Here is a 23067-nt window from a genome sequence, read left to right on the forward strand (position 1 = left end):
GGTCCAATGGTCTCATTTTTGAAATGAAAGCACCAAGGTATAGAAAGCTTGCCACCCAGCTAGAGAAACTCAGCTTTTGGCTTCCACTGGATGCACTTGCTTCTCTGATTGACCTTCCTTTCTCAAACCAGAATTATGTCTCCTAGCTTCTCCATACTACTTCCCTTCCATGCCCCATTGCCATCTGTGCTGCAAGTGCAACTAGAAATCTTCAAATGCTATTATAACAAAATATAAAATAACATCTTTAAGGAGATGTAGAATGCACATGAATCTGGGAATGATCCTGTGACTTAGTGGAACATAAGCTTTCAGAGACTGATATCTCAACCATTAATGTCTCTGCAGTGGGAGTGATGCTGCATCCATTCAAACGAGAGCAACTCTGAGCGAAGATAAAAAGCACTTCTTCTTAAATGGCTCCAAGGTACTTGTCCACAGCGTCATGAGACTGCTGTCACCATAAGATGGAATGACATCTTGTCTCTAAACAATAGTTTCACAAGGAAGATTAGCCTCAAATTGGAGGAGTTTGAGGGGAGTCAGGGAAGGGAGGGGGCTCACACAAGGAAGCAGCCTCATTGACCCCAGTAAGAAGGGCTAGTGTTGGCATGTGTGGTTTAGAACCAGTTGGGAGAGCCTCTTTATCTGAGATCACCTGGAGCAGTTCAGCCTTGGGCAGGTAGCAAGCACTTCTGTTGGTCCAGAGGGCCAAGGGCACGGCTACAAACTGAGCTGTCTGCTGAGGGAGAAACTGGGCCAGCTCTCCTATGGAGTCCTGACCTCTCTGAGATGCCATGATTGTGGGGGTGGGCCCGACATCCTGAGAGCATTTATAGAAAACTTTAAGGTTTGCAGAGCAAGAAGGCTTGTTAATAATGATCACCTAAATTTCCTAAGTTCCTTTTTTTTTTCTCTTTTTCCTTCCAGATCTGGATCACAAATGGTAGTTTGGCCAGTATATTCACAGTATTTGCCAAGACAGAGATCACTGACTCAGATGGCTTAAAAAAGGACAAAATCACAGCATTTATTGTTGAAAGAGATTTTGGTGGCATCACTAACGGTAAACCTGAGAACAAATTAGGCATCCGGGGCTCTGATAGTAAGTCTTTTTAAATTTTTTCTTCCCCCCTCCCTCTTGTAAGCCTTAGATGATATCAGGTGTGTTTTAGTTACCCATTCCATTGGTATGATGTTTTAGATTATTTAAATTAAAGACAAAACATGAACATATATATCCCAGCCAATCAGTCTGCTTGAAAAGTCTCTAGTGGGAAGGCGACAGTGCTCATCCTAAAGCACTGGCTTTTGGACAACCGACTTGCTCTCGCTCTCCCCTCAGTGCCCTTGTTCATGGGGTCCTTTAAGTGCCTTCCCACTTTTCTTTGGTGTTCATTTTTTCTTTCAAAGATCTCCACTTAAGGCTTAGAGAATGCCCTTTTCTTTAGGTAGAATCATGGCACTGAAAAGAATATTAGAGACTATCTAACCCAAGCCCTTCTCTTTTCAGAGGAGGAAATGGAGACCTGATGATTTGAGTTTCCATAGCTATAAAGAACGGACCTTAAATGAACTTGTTCTCCTTATTCCTAAGTAGTCCTTTGCTCACCATGCTAGCTCAGTGTGAAGCTGCCTCTGACAGCTTCATGGTAATGACCCTGTTGCCATCTTCCGTCGCTTTTTAATTATCTTGCAGAATGTGAATAAGCACTTTGTTCCACTATTAAAATATTTTTAGAAGGGAATCTCAGTGACCATTTGGTCTCCCCAAATATATAAATACATACATACACACACACACACACACACACACATATACTTGAGAAGGGATTTTCTAGCCTTGCTTAAAGACTTCCAATGAAGGGAAATCCACTGCCTTCTAGGGTACTTTTGGCCTGCCCTAATTGCTAAAAAGACTTTACTGCCACAAGCTTAAATTTGCCTTTTGTAGCTAGCACCTATGGTTCCCTGTTATACCACTTGGGGCCACACAGCCCCTCTTCTGATCAATGATGTGCACTTTAAAAATGATGGGGTCAGTAAGTTGTCGTAGCACATGCCAATAACTTCTGCCTCTAGGGAGGTCGAGACTAGTAAATTGTTGAACTCATGTCCTGAGATAACAGACGACTAAGCTGATGAAGTGTTCACATAAAGTCTAGCGCCATTATGATGAGCAAGAGGGATGATAGTCAGGATACCTAAGGAGGGGTGAACCAGCCCAAAATGGAAAAAGAACAAGTCAGAACTTCCATGCCAATCAGTGGTAGGTTTGGCAGGATTGGCCCCTAAGAAGACTCTTCCAACCTGGGAGAGATAAGGAGGTCCAGGCTCAAAATAACAACAACAGAAGGTTAGAGCTAGTCAAGAAAAAAATGAAATGAAATCAGTTCATATTGCAGTCTCTGATATTGTCCTTATTATTACCCTGAATATAAAAAATTTCAGACATCAGGATCACATTTTGAGAAATAGATTGTCCTGTTTATCATCCTATTTTCTATTCAAATAGTTTCCTTTTATTTCATAATGAAATGAATTTCTCATCTTGCTTTGGCCATGGTACATTACTTAGGTAGGGCTAAAATGCTTTTTAGTGTATTAAAGGCTTACTGACTGTTTTTGAGATTATTTTTCTTCTGTGTGTAGCAGTTAGACAGAAATGAGGCTCATTTGTTGAATGCTATCATGTGATGTCATTTTGTATCAGAGAATTTATGAAACCTTTTGAATTTTTTTTTTAATTTTAGCTTGTGAAGTTCATTTTGAAAATACAAAGGTGCCTGTTGAAAATGTCATTGGAGAAATTGGAGACGGATTTAAGGTGTGCTTCCTTGATAAATTCATTATGCTATCATGAAGTATTCTATAACTATTTATGAAGCTCCCATGGGTATAATATGCCATGGAATGAACTTGGAGGGGGATTCACAAAGACTTAAGACTCTGGGTGGTGCCAGCCTTTGCAGAGCTTCTATTCTATAAAATGGTATCAGTCTCACCCTCTTCTCTGGGCAGATCCATATACAGCTTTCCTCTTTTTTCCCCAACCATATCCTGACTGTTCTTCCTCAGCATATCACTGGCTCTCTCAGGAATGAAAAAGGAAGATCAAAGGTTTGAAACCTGACTTTTATCTCCTAGAGGCAAAAGAAAGCAGGGCTAAAATTTTAAACAGTTTGAGGGTGGGGGGGTATTATTGTTTTGACTGATAAATTTAAAAAAAAAATCTCAGTAACACAGAATTTTTCTTATAGCTTAGGCTTAATTTACGAAGGGAACAGAGAGAAAAGAAAATTCAAGGTGAAGACTAAGGGTCAACAAAGCCTCCTCTTCCATAAAAAGGAATGTGTGAATTTAGATTAGAATAGCTAATGTCACAGATTGGATGCTGAAGAAGGCAATGACAGAAACTCAGGCAAATTTTTTCAGGAATGTAAAGAATGTAGTAACAAGAGCTTGAATGGTAGTATAAGGCAGGTTTTTGAGGGCGGGGAATTGACATTACTCACAGGAGTCACTTTTGATTAAGATCATGGCAGGTGAATAAAGCCAGAGGGCACAGGACATTTTAATTTTTTAAAATAATATTTTATTCTTCCTCAATTACATACAAAGACAACTTAAAAAATAGATTTTATTTACTTTTCCAACTACATGCAATGATGGTTTTCAACAATCTTTTTTTTGGCAAGGTTTTTTGAGTTTTACATTTTTCTCCCTCCTTCCCTTCTCTCCCCCTTCCCACTGATAAAAAGCAATCTGATATAGGCTATACATGTATAGGCATGCTAAACATGGATCTTTCTTGTAAAAGAAGAATCAAATAAAAACATAAAAAACCATTAAAGAGAAAAAAAATACATAAGACAGCTTATAAAAACAATTTTTAACAGTCTTTAAAAAGAAATTTTCAGTTCCAAACTTTCTCCCTCCCCCTTCCCTGAGACATTAAGCAATTTGATGTAGAGCATACAACACAGGATAATTTTAAATTTAACTTATGGAATTAATTTAATTATGGAAAGAAATGGCCCCTGGCAGAAAAGGAAATGAAACAGTGAGAATTTGTGTGAAGATTAGGAGAGAAAAGAGCTAAACATAGAATGATAGACATTTGAACACAAGACTCAATTTTTAAAGAGTTGGTATAAAGTTTATGAACCAGGAAAGAGGCTCACATAATGACTCTTGAAAAGCAGCATGTCTAGAACATAATGCCTTTTTTACTATTTTTCTACTATTTACTACACACACACACACACACAATGAAACCAGTAGATTAGAATTCATAGGAGCTTATAGTAGTAGGTGGAAAGTTTCCAACAAAACACAGTCCTCAAGTGTTCTCCAGTTTCAGACATTTAGGAGCTGACTGACTCTGGGCAAGTCACTTCACCTCTCTGAGCCTCAGTTTCTTCATCTTTAAAATAGGAATAATAATACCACCTACCTCCCATGTGGTTGTGATGATCAAATGAGATAGCATGTCAATTGCTTTGCCTACTTTAATAAGTTCTATACATGCTAGCTATTGGAGCATTATTGTCTCTTCTGTCAACAACCATAGCCACAAAGGATGACTCTTTAATTATGGTGAAGTTACTCTTTAGTTGTTAAGCTAGATGCTTATACCATTGTATCAGACACAGAAATGGACAAGTGGGGTTTTGTTTTTAATTTGAAGACATGTCGGTAGAGGAATGGAAATTGGGGACAGTTCATCAAATCCTTTTTATCTCATTTATAAGGCAAAGCAATGTACTAACTACTACTAGTGATGCAAAGGTAAAAATGACCTACCCTCTGCCCTTAAGGAGCTTATATTCTGTTGGGGGTGGGGTGGCTATTAGGTTCCTTTGGCAGGAACAGACTGTAAAAGAGGATGATGTGATAATCTGGAATCCAGCTGTGGAGGACCTTCTCAACTGCTAGTCTAAGAGTTTGATCCTACAAGAATTGGGAGGCATTGAAGGCTTGGAGCAGGGGAGAGACACAGTCAGACTCATGCTTTGGATTACTTTGTTTCTGAGTTAGGAAATCCCACTAAGGGATGCCATGATCCAAGTGTCCAGATATTTCTCAACTAACCTACATTTATGTGTCAGTGGAAGCAGCCTTGGACAGACAGACATGGTCTTTCCAGAGGCCCAGCCATTCCCAAGCAGACTGACTTGAGAGAACCTGCCATCCATTGCTCTTTTAGAAAGAACTTCAGAGGCTGCCTCAGCCCTTATAGATCCAAACAGGAATCACTCAGGGTCATGAAAATTTTGTCTAAAGACCTTCAACAAGAGGGAGGCCATTGGTGGGGCAACCTCTTCTACTTTGGGATCATTCTGACCACTAGTTTTGTTGTTTTTTATAAGAAGCCTACATTTATTTCTCTCACTCATTACTTCTGACTCCTCCATCTGGTCCAGGGCAGAATCAATTTATTTTCTCTCTCTACATGATGCCCCTTCTGTTGTGTTTTATCCCATTCCCTCTTGTTGTCTCAGGTGAAATAGAATCTATTTCCTTTAACAGATTCTCATTTGACAAGACCTTGAGACCCCTCAGTGTTTCAGTGATCTCTTAGTCCATCCAGTTTATCAATTTGGACCCCACACTTGCCAGCTCAACAAGTCACTACCACATCATGATGAAACCTCCAGGAAGTGTTAGGTGAAGGCATGTTTTTAGTTAAAATCAGAAAGCTCTGTCTTGTATAATTTGATCTACTTTATATTAAAATTTAGTTCAGACAGTTGACTTTTAGGTGCTTTTGAGTTTTTTGTTACAAATGGAGCTATTGGTTACTAAACTGCAAAGTATTTAGTGTTGTTTGGACCAGAAGGCAGCATGATGTAGGAGATGGTGCTTGATTCTGTATCAAGTACTTACTGACTTTGTGTTCACTATTAAGTAAGTCATTTAACTTCCTGAATCAGTCTCATCCTTAAAATAGGAATAAAAGGACCTCTAGTGTCTGTCTGCTAGTGCAGAGACTGGTCTAACCATCACATGGGATCGTATTATGTTAAGCACTTTGGCCCTCCTAAATTCAAACATAAATGCTTTACTAAAAACTTTTGAGAAAAAAGAAAAACTTGAACAGAAGAAGCCATCAATTTCTTGATGAGACTGAGAAAGCTGTTGGTATTTTGGGTTTAGTTTGCTAAGCTGCTGTAAGAAAGTTTTCCTTTTTTTATAGTTGACAAAAACTTATTAGATATTTACTATGCTATACTAAGTACTGACACAAAGAAAGGTAAAAATAGTTTCTGCCCTCAAAGACCTCACAATTTAATGGAACAAAGTGGTTTTTTTTATTAAATATTTTATTAGTTTTCCAATTATATACATTAGTAGTTTCTACCTATCATTTTTTGTAAGGTTTTGAATTTTACAATTTTTCCCCACCCTCCCTTCCCTCCTCCATCCCCCTAAAGAAGGCAGTCTGATAATCTCTACATTTTTCCATGCTATACATTGATTGAAATTGAATGTGTTGAGAGAGAAATCATATCCTTGAGGAGAAAATAAAACATTAGAAATAGCAAAATTATGTTGTACAGAAGATACTTTTTTTTAAAAAATTGAAGGTAATAGACTTTCGTCTTTGTTTAAACTCCACAGTCCTTTCTCTGGATACAGGTGGTATTCTCCATCGAAGATACCCCCAAATTGACCCTGATTGGTTGAGCAAGTCCATTAAGGTTGATCATCACTCCATGTTGTTGTGGTTCTGCTCAGCTTGCTCAGTTTCAGTTCATGCAAATCCCTCCAGGCTTCTCTGAATTCCCATCGCTCTTTAGTTTTTAATAAAACAGTAGTGTTCCATAACATACATATACCACAGTTTGTTCAGCCATTCCCCAATCGAAGGACGTTTACTTGACTTCCAATTCTTTGCTACCACAAACAGGGATGCTATAAATGTTTTTGTACAAGTAATGTCTTTACCCTTTTTTCATGATCTCTTCGGAATATAGACCCAGCAGTGGTATTGCTGGATCAAAGGGTATGCACATTTTTATTGTCCTTTGGGCATAATTCCAGATTGCTCTCCAGAAAGGTTAGATGAGTTCACAGCTCCACCAACCATCTATTAGTGTCCCAGACTTCCCACATTCCTTCTAACATTAAATATTGGTCATATTGGCCAATCTGAAAGGTGTGAGGTGGTACCTCAGAGGTGCTTTAATTTGCATTTCTCTAATCAGTAATGATTTAGAGCAGTTTTTCATATGACTATGTATAGCTTTGATTTCTTCATCTGTAAATTGCCTTTGCATATCCTTTGACCATTTGTCAATTGAGGGATGGCTTGGTTTTTTGTAAATTTGACTCAGTTCTCTGTATATTTTAGAAATGAGTCCTTTGTCAGAAATACTAGTTGTAAAATTTTTTCCTAATTTACTACATTTCTTTTGATCTTGGTTACAGTGGGCTTATTTGTGCAAAAGCTTTTTAATTTAATGTAATCAAAATTATCTAATTTGTTTTTAATAATGTTCTCCATCTCTTCTTGGTCATAAACTTCCCTTTCCATAGATGTGACAGATAAACTATTCCTTGATTTCCTAGTTTGCTTATAATACTGTCTTTTATGTCTAAATCCTGTACCCATTTTGATCTTATATTGGTATAGGGTGTGAGATGTTGGTCTAATCCAAGTTTCTGCCATACTAACTTCCAATTTTCCCAATAGTTTTTATCCCAGAAGCTGGACTCTGGGTTTATCAAACAGAAGATTACTGTAATAATTTCCTGCTGTCTCTTTTGTACCTAATCTGTTCCACTGATCTATTTCTTTTTTTTTTTGCAAGGCAATGGGGTTAAGTGACTTGCCCAAGGCCACACAGCTAGGTGATTATTATGTGTCTGAGGCTGGATTTGAACTCAGGTCCTCCTGACTCCAGGACCAGTGCTCTATCCACTGCACCACCTAGCCGCCCCAACTGATCTATTTCTTAACCAATACCAGACAATTTTGATGACTGATGATTTATAATATAATTTTAGATCTGGTAGGGCTAAGCCACCTTCTTTTGCACTTCTTTTTCATTAAATCCTTGGATATTCTTGATTTTTTTGTTTCTCCATATGAATGTAGATAAAATTTTTTCTAGCTCATTAAAGTAATTTTTTTAGAAGTTTGATTGGTAAGGCACTAATAAATAAGTTTAATTTAGATGGAATTATATTTTTATAATGTTAGCTCAGCCTATCCATGAGCAGTTGATATTTGCCCAGTTATTTAAAGCTGATTTTATTTGTGTGAAAAGTGTTTTACAGTTTTCATGGAGTTTCTGAGTCTGCCTTAGCAGGTAGACTCCCAAGTATTATATTGTCTAAAGTTATTTTAAATGAAATTTCTCTTTCTAGTTCTTGCTGCTGTATCTTGCTAGTAATATGTAGAAATGCTGAGGATTTGTGTGGGTTTATTTTCTATCCTGCAACTTTGCTGATGGTGCTGTTTGTTCCTAGTAGTTTTTTAGATGATTTTTTTAGAATTCTCTAGGTAGACCAATCTGCAAAGAGCAAGAGTTTTGTCTCTTCCCAATTCTAATTCCTTCAGTTTCTTTTGCTTCTCTAATTGCTGAAGCTAACATTTCTAATACAATATTGAATAGTATTGGTGATAATGGGTACCCTTGTGTCACCCCTGATCTTATTGGGATTGCCTCTAGCTTATCCCTAATTGCATATACCGCTTGTTGATAGTTTCAGATAGGTACTGCTTATCTTTTTTTTTTTAAGTTTTTGCAAAGCATTGGGGTTAAGTGACTTGCCCAAGGCCAGGTAATTATTAAGTGTCTGATTTGAACTCAGGTACTCCTGACTCTAGGGCCGGTGCTCTATCCACTATGCCACCTAGCCCCCTTTTTTTCTTTTTTTTTAAAATCAAATTAACCAAAGGTAAGTTTTCCTTTTTGGAAATAGAACCAAGGAGGGAAGAATGGGGGGGACCAACCCTTTGGGATCTTAATCAATAGAAATTTTGCCATTGAAGCAGCCTCTCACTTTTTGAGTTTCACTATCATCAATGACTGCTTCTTCTGGTGCTGTTATGGACTTCTGAAAATTAATAAATTGAGACAAGCATCTCTCCTCTATTAGGTGTTAATTTGCTTCTTGATCATGTGTTTCTAAACAAAAGCCAAAGAACAAAGACAACCAGGTGAAACAGTTTATAGATTGTTAGGCCTGGAGTCAAGAAGATCTGAATTCAAATTGTACCATAGGGATACATACAAGCTTATTGACTTTGTGACAGTGGACAAATCACTTATTGTCTGCCTTCGTCTCAGGGCTTTGTCTGCTCTATTAGAGGTTAGATTAGATTAGATCATCTTGAAAACCTCTTCCAGCCTGTTATTTTTCTATATGTTGCTGGAAAAATCTGCAACAGATGATGAACAAACGAGTTACAGCCAGGTTGCAAGAGGAATTGGTCTCTCAACAAGTATCCTCTTCACCACGTGCCCATGATCCCCAGATGAGGGCTAGACATACCTGTAAATTATTTTTAATATATATATATATATATATAAAATATATATATATATAAATATATATATATATATATATTACATGTTTTATGTGTGTGTATCAACTTTTTCATACTCCTAAAGATGGTACCCCTGATTAGAAGCTGTACCTATTATTTCTGCCTGAGGTTGTCAATTGTTTCATCAACTCCAATTTATAATTATCTCACCACTTTTAGCATGAGAAGGCCTGTACCATTTTGAAGTGCTATTATGCTATCAGAATTGTACTTTAGTTTTCCCTTAAAGTATATTTTCCATTCATTTTTTATTAAGGAGCTAGGTGACACAATAGATAAGCGTGCTGGTCCTGGAGTCAGGAAGACTCATCTTCTTGAATTCATATCTGGCCTCAACTACTTACAGCTGTGTGGCCCTGGCCAAGTCACTTAAGCCTGTTTGCCTCAATTTCCTTCTTTGTAAAATGAGCTGGAGAAAGAGATGGCAAAACCACTACAGTATCTCTGACAAGAAAGCCCTGTATGGGGTCACAAAGAATCAGACATGATTGAAACCAGTGAGCAGTAACAAAAGGTTTTCTCACTTCAATTCATGATAGAAAAGTTTCTTGAGAATTTTACAGTTTTCTACAATCAGACATTTATAATCAGTCCTGGAAGGTTGTTTTGCCCCAAGTTTTGTTTCCATGCTGAACTCTTGGCTTCTACAGGCTCTTTTCATGTTACTGACTTCTAGAGTTTGATGATGAAGCTGATGCCTTATCTGGAGCTGTGTAGATTGTTCAAATAAATATCTCTTGGCTGGAACCACTTGTCTGCCAGGGAATCTAACAGTCTCTGGGAAAAATATTGAATTTGTAGTCCAAAGACCTAGCTTTAAATTGTGGTTCTTCTTTTTGCCGATGTGACTTTGGTAAATAATTTAACCTTTCTGTGCATGTTCCCTCATCTGTGAAATGAGATGAAAACTAAGGACCCTTCCAGATCTAAACTCCTATATCCCTATAAGCTTGAAGAAGGTAGGATTACTTTAACCCCCTCAAGTTTTGCTGTAGAGTTAAGACCACTACCCTACTGTCTTTTACTTTATTTTTCAAAGACTAAAGTTACATTATATTCTGACTCAGTTCTGTGTATTGAACTTTACATTTGGGGGGATAACTGATCAACTTCATGTCATTCAAGGCCCCCTGTGATCTGACTCTAGCTTTATTTTCTTCTGCTCCCCCTCTCCTATCCTACACTTGCTGTTTCTGAGTTTGTTTTCCATATTTTGTTTACACTATTCCTCTGTTATACTGCCACATCTCCCCCTTTTCAGTCTTTTATTCCCCCACTCTCTTCTTGTCCAAATCCTTCACTTCTTTCTGGGCCCAACTCAAAAGATAGCTCCTTCATGAATTCTTTATGGGACTTTTGCCAGAACACAGACCACTGTTTCCACTGACCTCCCATTTTTTTATCTCTATTTTTTATGAAGACTGAGTGCCACCTGTAATGACTGGTTTGGAGAGAAAAACCAAGATTTAAAGTGAAATGCCTGGGATTGAGCAGAGCTTTTGTGGATTATAATTAAGCTCAGTAAAAGATTCAACAGCCTTTCTTGACAGGTGGCACTAGTGACATTGTGAGAGAGGACTCGAAGTTGCAATTTTGTTTTTAGATTGTAAAAATATGGGTGATGAAACCACAGAGAAAATCTATATTATTTGACTTGATTTTCAAACCAGCAGTCATTAATGGTGTCATAGTTACAAACAGGAAAGCAGGAAGGAGAGACAGTGTTAATAAAAAAGCATGTGTTTAGTTGGAAAATAGAAAAAAAAACTCAGACCATCCAATGGCAGTATTTCAAGAGCCTAATTGGAATGAATAATGAGGTTTATTAATGTTTACTTTTCTTCATAAAACAAAGACCAAAAAATGCAATTTCAAGCAGCTGCCTGTGACATTGAAAGCAAAGTCATACTCATCTCAACTAAATGAGAATGCATCCAGATGCATTTAAAGCCAGCTAAAGATGTAGGCAGGTAGTCTCTCTCTTAGTTGGATATCAGCAATTTCCAACCAATTTCAGGAGAAATGAATACTGAGACCTAGAATACTGAAAATATTTCCATAGCCTTTGGGGAAGCAAACATGAAATTTGATGTTAAATCTGATGATAAAATGAAAAGTGCTAGTGGAAAATCTGTATTCTTCAGTATACCACCCAGGGAAAAGAATGAAGTAAAATCTGTCCTCATTTTAGACTGTGGAAAATGGGGAAAAAGAACCCATTACTGCAGTGTTAAGCTTCAATGGCTGTTTGTCATTGAGATGACACTTTTTTTCTAAAAATGAGGGTCTTCTAAAAAAAATGATCCCAGGGAGAGTGATTGTACCAAGACATAGGTTAGATGTTAAATGACTTAATGACTAACAAACCCAATCAGAGACTTGGGCTCTTCTAGAAGGATATTTTAGAAGATATTGGACCCTCAGCTTTATTATTGCTTTTGTTGTTGTTGTTGTTGTTTGTTTGTTTTGCAAGGCTAGGTAATTAAGTATCTGAGACCGGATTTGAACTCAGGTCCTCCTGACTCCAGGACGATTGCTCTATCCACTGCGCCACCTAGCTGCCCCCATGACCCTCGGCTTTAAAAAGAAGTTTGGATCGTCCAGATCCAAGCTGACAACTGTTCCTGAGGGAATGGCATCCTAGCGACCAGGGGGTCATCCCTGGGCCAGTCAGTCCAGGAGAAGATAAAAATCAGTGCTCAGATCAACTTGATTGGTAAGACACCATGATCTTCCAGGGAGAAAGCATGAAGAGCTGTCAGTCTGTCTAAGAGGAGTCAGGAGAAGCTCATTCTCTTCCCCCTTTGCTGCAGACATTGGGAAACAGTCCACCCTAATTCCTACAGGACATAGCTGTAGCTGCCAGGGGACCAAAGTGTCAGAAATCCTTTTTGGGAGCTTTGGTACATCTAGCCCAGGCATTCATGGCCAGCTAGGGAGTCACAGAATTAAATTTTAACAATTAAGCAAATTGGGGGGGGGGGGTTGTCCTCTGAGAGAACAGCCTTGTTCCTCACCCTCTATGTATCCAGGCACTTCTGCATGTCTGCCTAAATGATGTTTGGGGGCCCTGGATCATTCTTCTTACTTGCACCTAAGGCACAACTTAAATTTTTAGCTGTTATATTCTCTAGTTGCTCCTCTAGTCTGGGAATGAGTGGGTAAACTGCTGAGTTGTAAAGCTACTAAGAAGCTTTGCCCAGATTGCAGACCCCAATGTGGCATAATCCCCACCACCTCCTGCTGTTTGCTACCAAACACTCCTGATGACAGTCTTTGGAGGATGGGCCAAAGGTGTGCCCATTGGGCAGCCTTGAATGAGATTTATCATTGTCTACTACACCCCTTCCCCTCAAAAACAATCAAGTGGTGATCTGTTAGGCAGTTAGTCCAGCCTACTAGGACTGGGAGTGGACAGGGAGGTGCTTTGTGTAGGGTTGCTAGAAACTTGAGTTTCTGAGTCTTGCAGGGAGAAGAGCAGCATGTCTCTGGTCAGGCTCTGACCAGCGAGCAGGGAGAGAGCTTCTCATGGGGCAGTCAACAAGCTCCCTTTTAATGCCAAATTGCTACATTCTAGGAAAGGCCCCATGGCCTGACTCCTGGACCTGCTGCTCACAAGGCCCTTTCCCTCCAAAATAGGGAAAAGAAGAAGGAAAAAAATAGGAGAAAAGAGGACAATGAAAATGACAAAGCAGTAATAATAAAGAATAAGATATCTTTATTGTAATTGTAAGGAAGTTAACACATTTTGTATATGCTTTAATACAATACATTTTTGTAATTATTTTTCATGACATTTTTTTTTCCTTTCAAAGGAAAGGTCTCACTTTAGGGATTCAGCCTTTATTCAGAAGTAGCCTGGAATGATCAAAGGATATGCAAAGGCAATTTACAGATGAGGAAATCAAAGCGATCCATAGTCATGAAAAATTGCTACAAATCGCTAATTATTAGAGAAATACAAATTAAAACATCTCTGGGATACCACCTCACACCTCTGGCCAATATGACCAGAAAGGATAATGATCAATGTTGGAAGGGTTGTGGGAAATCTGGGACACTATTACATTGTTGGTGGAGCTGTGAACTCATCCAACCTTTCTGGAGAGCAATTTGGAACTATGCCCAAAGGGCAACAAAAATGTGCATACCCTTTGATCCAGCAAAACCACTACTGGGTCTATACCCTGAAGAGATGATGAAAAAGGGTAAAAACATCACTTGTACAAAACTATTCATAGCAGCCCTGTTTGTGGTGGCAAAGAATTGGAAATCAAGTAAATGTCCTTCAATTGGGGAATGGCTAAGCAAACTGGGGTGTGTGTGTGTGTGTGTCATGGAACACTGTTGTTCTATTAGAAACCAGGAAGGATGGGAATTCAGGGAAGCCTGGAAGGATTTGCATGAACTGATGCTGAGTGAGATGAGCAGAACCATAAAAACACTGTACACCATAACAGCAACATGGGAGTGATGATCAACCTTGATGGACTCGCTCGTTCCATTGGTGCAACAATTGGGGACAATTTGGGGCTGTCTGCAATGGAGAATGCCATCTGTATCCAGAGAAAGAACCGTGGAGTTTGAACAAAGACCAAAGACTGTTATCTTTAATTAAAAAAAAAATTTTTCTTATGCAATCCTACTATATATATATATATATATATATATATATATATATATATATATATATCATACTTCACGTTTCTTCCTTAAGGATATGATTCCTCTCTCATCACATTCAACTTAGCCCAGTGTATACCATGGAAACAATGTAAAAACTAACAGACTGCCTTTTGTAGGGGTGTGGGGGGGGGAGGGAAGCAGGATTAGGGGGAAAATTGTAAAATTCAAAATAAATAAAATCTTTCAAAAAAAAAGGAGCCTGGATCTGGACTGAGAAGGCAATCTCTCCCTCCTTTAAATTAAATCTCTTCTTAACGCTTTTCTACCATTCTTGTTTTACTTTTTCTCCTGGACTATAAGCTCCTTGGTCAGACTGACTCATCTTTGTATACTTTAGCACATTTGTAGGTCCTTGAAAAATATTTGCTAAAATTAATGAGTGTTGTCATTAAGGAACAGGCTTGGGCTATGATATGTACATACTATTTCAGTGATAAATGAATGTTAATTTATGGGCATATATCACTTTCTTCCTCACTAAAAGCAAAGTACCAGGCAGAGGACTCCTTTATGAGGCCTACAAACTTTGGGTAGAATCCAGTGGATGTTTGCCACAATTTTAATTCACCATCTGAAATTTGTGGGCCACCATCCTTGTTATACACATTGATGCTTTCCCCCAAATTGCTTCTTTTCTTGGTTCACATTCCTTAACATATCTGGGATAGGACTGGATTCTAAAAAAAGAAATTACAGGGGTGGCTAGGTGGCGTAGTGGATAGAGCACTGGCCCTGGAATCAGGAGTACCTGAGTTCAAATCCAGCCTCAGACACTTAATAATTACCTAGCTGTGTGGCCTTGGGCAAGCCACTTAACCCCATTGCCTTGCAAAAAAAACTAAAAAAAAAAAAACAGAAATTACAGAAAAACTCCTTTGGTACCTGAGGTAAAGAACTGCTTCTTAGCCTTTGGGTTGTGCCCCTTGTCCTGCAGGGGCCTGCTTGCTGCTTAGAAGCAGTCCTATCCTCATTGACACCACAATTAATAGCACATCCTTCTTTGGAATTTGGTGAGATCTTCATGATGAATCAATAAAGCCTTTCCTTCCTCTTACAGATAGCAATGAATGTCCTCAATAGCGGACGGTTTAGCATGGGAAGCTTAGTTGCTGGAATGATCAAGAAGTTAATTGGTAAGTCAGGCCACTATCATGAAGTCAAGTATTTATGAATATTTGTCTTAGTGGCATACCTAAGTTCTTGGTCCCAAAAGAAAAAAAAAACAGCCATCTTAAGGTGACTTGAAAGAAATGTGAAAAGAACAAATTATCAAATTTGGTTTTATTGTTTCTTTTCTCTAGTGTGACTGAACTTGAAAAACAAAATTGTCCTTCTAAGTAATAAATGCTTAAATGTGGCCACTATCCAAATTTCTTGGGAAAGCAGAATGTGTCTAGGAGAGGAATGCATACACGGCACCCCACCCACTGTAGATTTTGTTGTGCTGCTCTCCTATTATTCCAATCTTGCACGGCTTTGTGAACCCATTTGAGGTTTGCTGGACAAGGCTGTCGATCGACTGAAACACAGAATGATTGACTCTCACTGTGAAGGCTACAGGGGGCCTGGTGATGGTCCCAGAAGGCCTGGGACAACAGTTTGGCCCTGTTGAAGCAAAACTCAAAAAGGCAAAACTTTTCAGGACACATGTGCTGGAGGCTTCTTTTAATCTTACCCTCTCGGCTCATACAACAGAGTGAATTCCACTTTCTGAGGAGAGAGAGAGAGATAGCTTTATCCCTGTCACTTCTTCTAATGCATTTGAAAGCATGACTTTAGGAAATCATTTCAAGGTAGCAAGGAAATCATCCTTCTTAATGACTGCTTTCTTTTCTTAAGGAATGACAGCAGAATATGCCTGTACAAGGAAACAGTTCAACAGACCTCTAAGTGAATTTGGATTAATTGAGGTAATTAAGAAACTGAAAGCCATCCTTGCTCATTTCAAAGGCATCTTCATCTGGGGGTACTGTGTGCTTTAAAAGTAGAGTTTTTCTCCATTGTTAATGATGACTACTTGTCACAGTGATTTAAAAAACAGAAATAAAGATATTTTGTTTCACGTAAATATCTTTATTAAAACTTCTGTTTTGTTCTGGGATGTGGCTGCTTGCCCTGCTTAACTGCCTTTATTGTACATGAGCAAGTCAAGAACCAAATGTAAATTGGTCTTTGTGTCCTCTCTTATTAACTCCAGGAAAAGTTCACTCTGTTGGCCAAGAAAACATATGTGATGGAGAGTATGGCCTACCTCACTGCTGGCATGATGGACCGACCAGGTTTTCCTGATTGCTCTGTGGAGGCAGCCATGGTTAAGGTAACTGGAAAAAATGAGGCAGCTATGGTTTTTAAATGGCTGAAAAAAATGCCAACTCCCATAATGTGAAGATATGTTACAGGTCTTCTAAGCAATAGGGTAGCTAAGTGGCACAGTGGATAGATTACCAGTCTTGGAGTCAGAAGGACCAGAGTTCAAATCTGACCTCAGGCACTTGACACTTACCAGCTGTATGACCTTGGTCAAGTCACTTCACTGATTGCCTCATATCCAGGGCTATCTCCAGTCATCCTGATCCATATCTGGGCACTCGTCCCAGATGGCTCGGGAGTAGAAAATTAGGTGATATTGCCCAGCATCCCCACATTCATATCTAGTTCATGTGCTTGTCCTAATATCACCTCCCTGATGTCATAGTCTTCTTTGAAAACAAAGTACAAATTTCATCATCTAGGCAATGCCCAGAGAAATGCCCATGGTTATGTGGTTTAGTTGTGGATAAATCTTTAATATCATTTATTTTTCATTTTATCATGGGCCATCCCAAGTCCACTCTGTTGGTCACAGTTTTATATTCTTTTTTTTTTATGGTTCCAGTTAGTCGTTTATTTATGAAATTTTTATATGAATTCAAAGCTCTCAGGATATAAGAACCAGTTCTTACTCTGAAAAACTTATAGACTGATTGGAGTCACAAGACTAATACACATGAAATAACATTGAACCATATTAAAGTCTTGTTGATTAAATGATACAGAGAACAAGGTCATTAAAAGTTCATAGACGTAGAGGGGCAGCTAGGTGGCATAGTGGAAAAAGCACCGGCCCTGGAGTCAGGAGTACCTGGGTTCAAATCCAGTCTCAGATACTTAGTAATTACCTAGCTGTGTGGCCTTGGGCAAGCCACTTAACCCCGTTTGCCTTACAAAAAAACCTAAAAAAAAAAAAACAGTTCATAGAATGTGGAGATCTGGGACGACTCTTGAATATGTTCCTTGAAAGGGATTAAGATTTCTCTTTTTAATCTAACAAAATCCTTTGCTTTGTGGCAGGTGTTCAGCTCCGATGCAGCCTGGGTTTGTGTGAGTGAAGCCCTCCAAATTGTTGGAGGCCTAGGATACATGAAAGACTATCCTTATGAGCGCTATCTGCGGGACTGCAGGGTTCTGCAGATTTTTGAGGTATGTCTTGGGTTTGACACTTGTCACCATCACCATTTCTTCTGATTGGAGTGGAATATGTATTCTAGGAATCTGTGATCCCTTTCCTCATTAGTGGAATGTCAGAAGAAACTTAATTTTTGTTTCTGATTTGAGCCTTCTGCAGGATGTACAGTGTAGTTCTTCTGGTCAGTTGTCCTTGAGTTTTGAATGGTCCAATCCAGGCGGTCTAGATGCTTGGAGAACAATGTGGAAGAGCTTAAGTGCATTCATGGAGGACAATTAGGTGGCTGCAGGTCTTACTTCCCAGCAAAATAATGCCATTTATCAGAATGGGCAATGGAGAATTTAAATGGCTCCAGGTCAGACCTGGCCCCCCTTAGAAGCACAAGGCAAAGTTCATGTCTTAACCTAAGGACTTTGTGTTCAAAAGGTAGCACGCTGTTCTTGATTTTAAAAAGCAATAACTTATGGTTATATCATATTTTAAAATTACAAAATACTTTATGTTTAGCCATCTTATGTGAGCCTAACATCTCTACCACATGAGTAGTATTCAGTTGCTGAAAGGATAGAGGTTAAATGAGCTGCCCAAGGTCAGGACTTCAATGCAGAGTTTTTGGATAGGAAAGTCTAGGTTCTACTTCATTGTCTTCCTTTACTTAAAACAGAGCATAGATGCAATTTTTTTCACATATTTGGATACTTGCTCGTGGAGTTTGATACAGTGCTTTCTCAAGGCAATTCAAGAGTGAAGTCAAAAGAATCCTCCCTGCTGGAAAGTGAAGAGGGCGGAGAAAGGGAGGGAGGGTGCCTGAGGATCAAGCTAGCAGCTGAGGAGGAGGCTCTGGACAGTACAGTCAAGAAGCTGCGGGTGAAGCATACGAGGTTAGGGAAATACAACCCTTAGCCTCTATCAATACAGTCCATTCCACAGAATTGGTTACTTTTTATAAAGTAAATCTCCAGAAGGAAGGGATTCTGTACTCACAATTTTGCTCTACATTTGGTTTTTCAGGAGTGACCTATAGATGTAGCTCACAGGAGGCCAATAATTGCACAAGAGATCTAGGACTGGACTTCTTTTCTTTCAGTTGACTTGTCATGTCATTGAGAGCTTCTTTTCTAATTGTTTATTTTAGGGAAAATTTTTCTTTATAAAATGACCATGGGCACTGGAGAAGTAGGGCTGCATTGTTTAATCCTTATTTTGTTCATCATGTGCCTAAGAAAAGAGAATCCATTTGTTTTTCACAATTCAGGAAGTTTTTAAATTAGCAGACAAGCATCATAGTGACATGAAGAGAGAAGTGCAGGATCTGGTTTTAAGGCCATTTAAGCAAACCAGAAAAAGGAGGCCCTATTTGCAACATTTTAGTAATTATTTCCTCAAGACCATAAACTCCTAGTAAGTGAAATACTTTCTTCTATGAATATATTTCCCAATGAAGTCAGAATCAACTGTTCTTCCACCTTACACAGATATCTACAGAATTCATAACTCATTGTGTCTGATTTGTTTAGATTAGGATTTGAGATTTTTAAATATATAATATATAATATCTGTGTCCTGAGATTCCTGTGGTCTTTCTGTTCCTTTTACACCCTTTACACCCTTTGGGTATTTATGCTGTTGTCATCTAACCTCACCTCCAAGGTTTACTCACAGTTTATGTCTAAGGGATGCTAGAAAATAAAAGTAGGTTGTTCTCAAGTGTCTGTCCATGCTTTTGTTTCCCTTGAGGTGGCATCTTAAAGTGGATCTTGAACAAAAGTCTCAGTTCACACACACATGCTGATTACGTGTGTGTGTGTGTGTGTGTGTGTGTGTGTGTGTGTGCGTGTGTGTGTGTGCATGTGCCTGTGTGCTCCTATTGTTTCCTTCTCATCTATGGTCTTCCAGGGAAGCCAAGTGGGAAAATTAAGATAACAAGAAATGAGCCCTAGGCCACCTTGACTTAGTGGAGGCCAGTTAGGAATGTGTGTGAAAAGTAAGAGATCACTGAATCTCATCTTGAGATCTTGAATATTCCTGCTCTTTTTCAGAATAGCAGGATTCTCTAGATTTTGTGGAAACCAAAGATAGGTTCCTAAAGTGACACTAAAGTGAGGTCCAGAATCTGAATAGTCAGTAAAGGAAGGTTGGCTAGAACTGGCCCAAAGCATCAGAGAGTTGGAAGACAGGTCCCACACACACCTGCCCGTAGTCGCTTCTTGAGCTTACCTCCAGCAAAAGGCTCACCTGCTCATAGAGACTTATGCTAGGGACAGTGACCAGATGCTTCTCCCACAGAGTGGATCCACTGGTTAGATGAAGAAACATGCGGGATCTGTGATCTGTATCAATGATCTCATTGCATTAGCTTTCCCACCAATCACAATCTACCTCCTTCCCCCCAACTTTCCTATGACTGTCTCACAACCTTTGTATCACCCAACTCTTACTTGTCCTTCATATCCATTAAGTTACCAAATCCTGTCTTTTTTACCTTCACGACATCACTTTTGTCTGTCTCCCTCTCTTGCTTGACTCAGTGGAGAGAGCACTGGACTTGGAGTCAGAAAAACTTATCTTTGTAAGTTCAAATCTGGCCTCAGACACTCACTAGCTGTGTGATCCTGGGCAAGTCACTTCACCATGTTTCCTCAGTTTCCTTCTCTGTAAAATGAACTGGAGAAGTAAAGGCCAAATCACTCTGGTATCTCTGCTAAAAGAAAAATCCCAAATAGGGTCACAGCCATTGAATTCATTTGAAAACTTTTCACTTTTTGCCTGGACTAATGGAATAGCCTCCTAATTGATCTTCTTACTGCCTTGCTTTTTCAAGTCCATCTCAAATACAGTTGTGTAAGATTTTCCTTCCGTTTCAAGGTAATCCTGTCACATCCTAATCCACTTCAGTAGATTCCTGTTGACTCTAGGATCAAAGATTATCTTATCTTTCGATACTGCTTTTAAAAATTTTGTAATCTGCTTAATTATTATTATAGCAGTTTGTGGCTAATGATAAGGATTAGATCTGTGATTTCTTTGATATAGGGTATTCCCAGATGAGGAAATACCCTCCATCAGTACAGGTCACCACCTTTTCTGCATTTTAGAGACTTGTTTAGAGCCCTGAAGTTAAAGTGACTATCTCAGGATCACAGAGGCAGGAAATAAGTAAATAAATATATTTTGGGAGTATGTGCTCAAAGTATTTTTTAATGATTAGGATGCATGAGTAAAAAGTTTGGAAATTGGCCAACAGGAAGCATGTCCATCACTTCTTAGGAAGCTTCAGGTGTCCACTCCCTCATCCTCCTGCCCTTGAAACTGTTCACTTCCTGCCAACCCCAGCCCAGGATTCATCCCAACATCTGTCTCCTCCAGTCCACCTTGTGCTGCTGAACCAAGCCAGAAGAAATGACCCAGTCAGGCTGGAGTACCATCACAGTTACTCTTCTCTCAGCCGAACTCTCACCACACAGCAAGACAGCTTTTTTATTCCTCCCTGTTTGGTCCTCTTGGTTTTGTACTTCATTTCCTCTGCTCTGTCACGGCAGCCTCTCCTTCTCTTTCTCAACTGAGTCCCTTGCCCTGTACTTTACAGAGAAAACAGAGACCATAAGCTGAGAGCTCCATCTTTTCTGTCTCAGAATTTCTTAACATCAGTTCTCATTCTGTTCATTAAGTTTCTGACAAAAAGGTGACTTTTCTTGCCAACACTTGCCGACCTTATTATACTTAACCTTAATCCTCTCCCCTTCCCTATCTTCCAGCAGATTGTTCCCCTATAATTCTCTTCCCCTCATCCCCCATTCACTGTCTAATCTTCAATCTTGAGCTCCTGGTTCTTTCCTTGCTGTCCTCAAAAATACTTGAGTGTCTCCATCCTAGAAAAAGCCCACTAGACCTTACCATCTTCTAGTTTATCTTCTGTCTTTCCTTCTTTCCTAGCCAAAAATCTAGAAGCGGCTGTTGATCCTGTTGCCTCTACTTCTTCACTGGTTAGTTTGTGTGTGTGTGTGTGTGTGTGTGTGTGTGTGTGTGTATGAAATAACAGAGAAGGCACTGGAACAATTGGGTAAGACCTCCTGTAGTAGATGAAATTTTTATTGGAACTTCAAGGAAGCCAGCAAGTAGAGTGAGAACATTCCAGAAAGATGGAACAGCCAGAGTAAATGCCTAATGCTGAGAGATGGAGCATCTTGTTTGTGGATCAGCAAGGATATCATGGGATCCAAGAGGAAACAGTGGGGAGCCAAGTGTCAGAAGACTGGCGAGGTCTTGAAAGAGTCACTCTAGGATTTGTTGGGTATGTGGTAGGCACTGTGTGACCGGGTCTTTTACTAAGTTATTTACAAATTGGAAAGTAACGCTTTGGCATCTGATTATGTTTTCATTTTATGATGCTATTTTCTTGACTATGTGCATCAGAAGCATCCATGATAACACCCCCCTGAGGCAGTGAGGGGTAGAGGAAAGCTCCTGGACTGGAGATGAGAGCCTCAGCACTGCCTCCTATGACCTTTGTAACCTTGAGCAAGTCAGCTCCACCCTCAGAGGTTCTTTATGGTTGTGAGGATCAATTGGGAAAATAGTTATGTGGAAAGTACTCTGAGGAAGGCTGTCTAGAGAGGCTGTGTGGACAAGAATGATCTGGGATGAGGAGCAGAAAGGGCTGACTACTGGTGAGACTGGGGGTCTGTCCAGGAACACACGACTAGACCCACACAGTTGGATGGTTGGCCTTGAGAGGTCCCTGAATCTCCATGCTCTTAACTCAAAGCTTTGGGATCCTTTCAGGATTTACTGTGTCCCAGGGCTTTTCTCTTGGCCAGACATGCCCCTCACTCACTTGACTCAGACTGATTGCTCATCTTCCTGGACTGGTATAGGAGATCATTTTAGCCCCTTCTTATGAGACACTCAGTGCTTTCCTTGAAAGAGCAATGTAGGGGGCAGCTAGGTGGCACGGTGAATAAAGCACCGGCCCTGGAGTCAGGAGTACCTGGGTTTAAATGTGGCCTCAGACACTTAATAATTACCTAGCCATGTGGCCTTGGGCAAGCCACTTAACCCCATTGCCTTGCAAAAAAAAAAAAAAACCTTAAAAAAAAAGCAATGTAATTAAAGCTTCGTGGTATAGAGAAATGTGCTCCAGAGCTGGGCTGGATCTGTGTACTTCACCAGCCTAATGATAATGTGAGGATAGGAGCATCACTAAAGTCATTGTATCATATCTACTAGTGAGCTAGGGAGACTCCACCATCTTTTCAAGGCTTTCCTCTTGTCCCGCCTGCCCAAGAATCTTCTCTCACTACTCCTTCTTGGCAGCATTTAGAGACCAACACTCCCCCCCCCAACATAGTTAGCCCAGATCAACTCTTTGGTCTGT

The 23067-nt window shown here is 39.5% G+C and overlaps 1 protein-coding gene across 3 annotated transcripts in view; it reads left to right on the forward strand.

Moving 5' to 3' along the window:
* Window positions 1–23067, forward strand: part of ACAD9 (acyl-CoA dehydrogenase family member 9) — a 55201-nt gene that overhangs the window by 23177 nt on the left and 8957 nt on the right. For all 3 annotated transcript variants that reach the window (XM_074198390.1, XM_074198391.1, XM_074198392.1), the window contains exons 6-12: window positions 349–427; window positions 931–1105; window positions 2754–2827; window positions 15306–15381; window positions 16088–16158; window positions 16446–16565; window positions 17579–17707. In XM_074198390.1, coding sequence (XP_074054491.1) covers window positions 349–427; window positions 931–1105; window positions 2754–2827; window positions 15306–15381; window positions 16088–16158; window positions 16446–16565; window positions 17579–17707 — 724 coding nt within the window. The remainder of the gene's footprint in view (window positions 1–348; window positions 428–930; window positions 1106–2753; window positions 2828–15305; window positions 15382–16087; window positions 16159–16445; window positions 16566–17578; window positions 17708–23067) is intronic.

The sequence above is a fragment of the Macrotis lagotis genome, chromosome 8 (assembly GCF_037893015.1).
Source record: "Macrotis lagotis isolate mMagLag1 chromosome 8, bilby.v1.9.chrom.fasta, whole genome shotgun sequence".
NCBI lineage: Eukaryota > Metazoa > Chordata > Mammalia > Peramelemorphia > Peramelidae > Macrotis > Macrotis lagotis.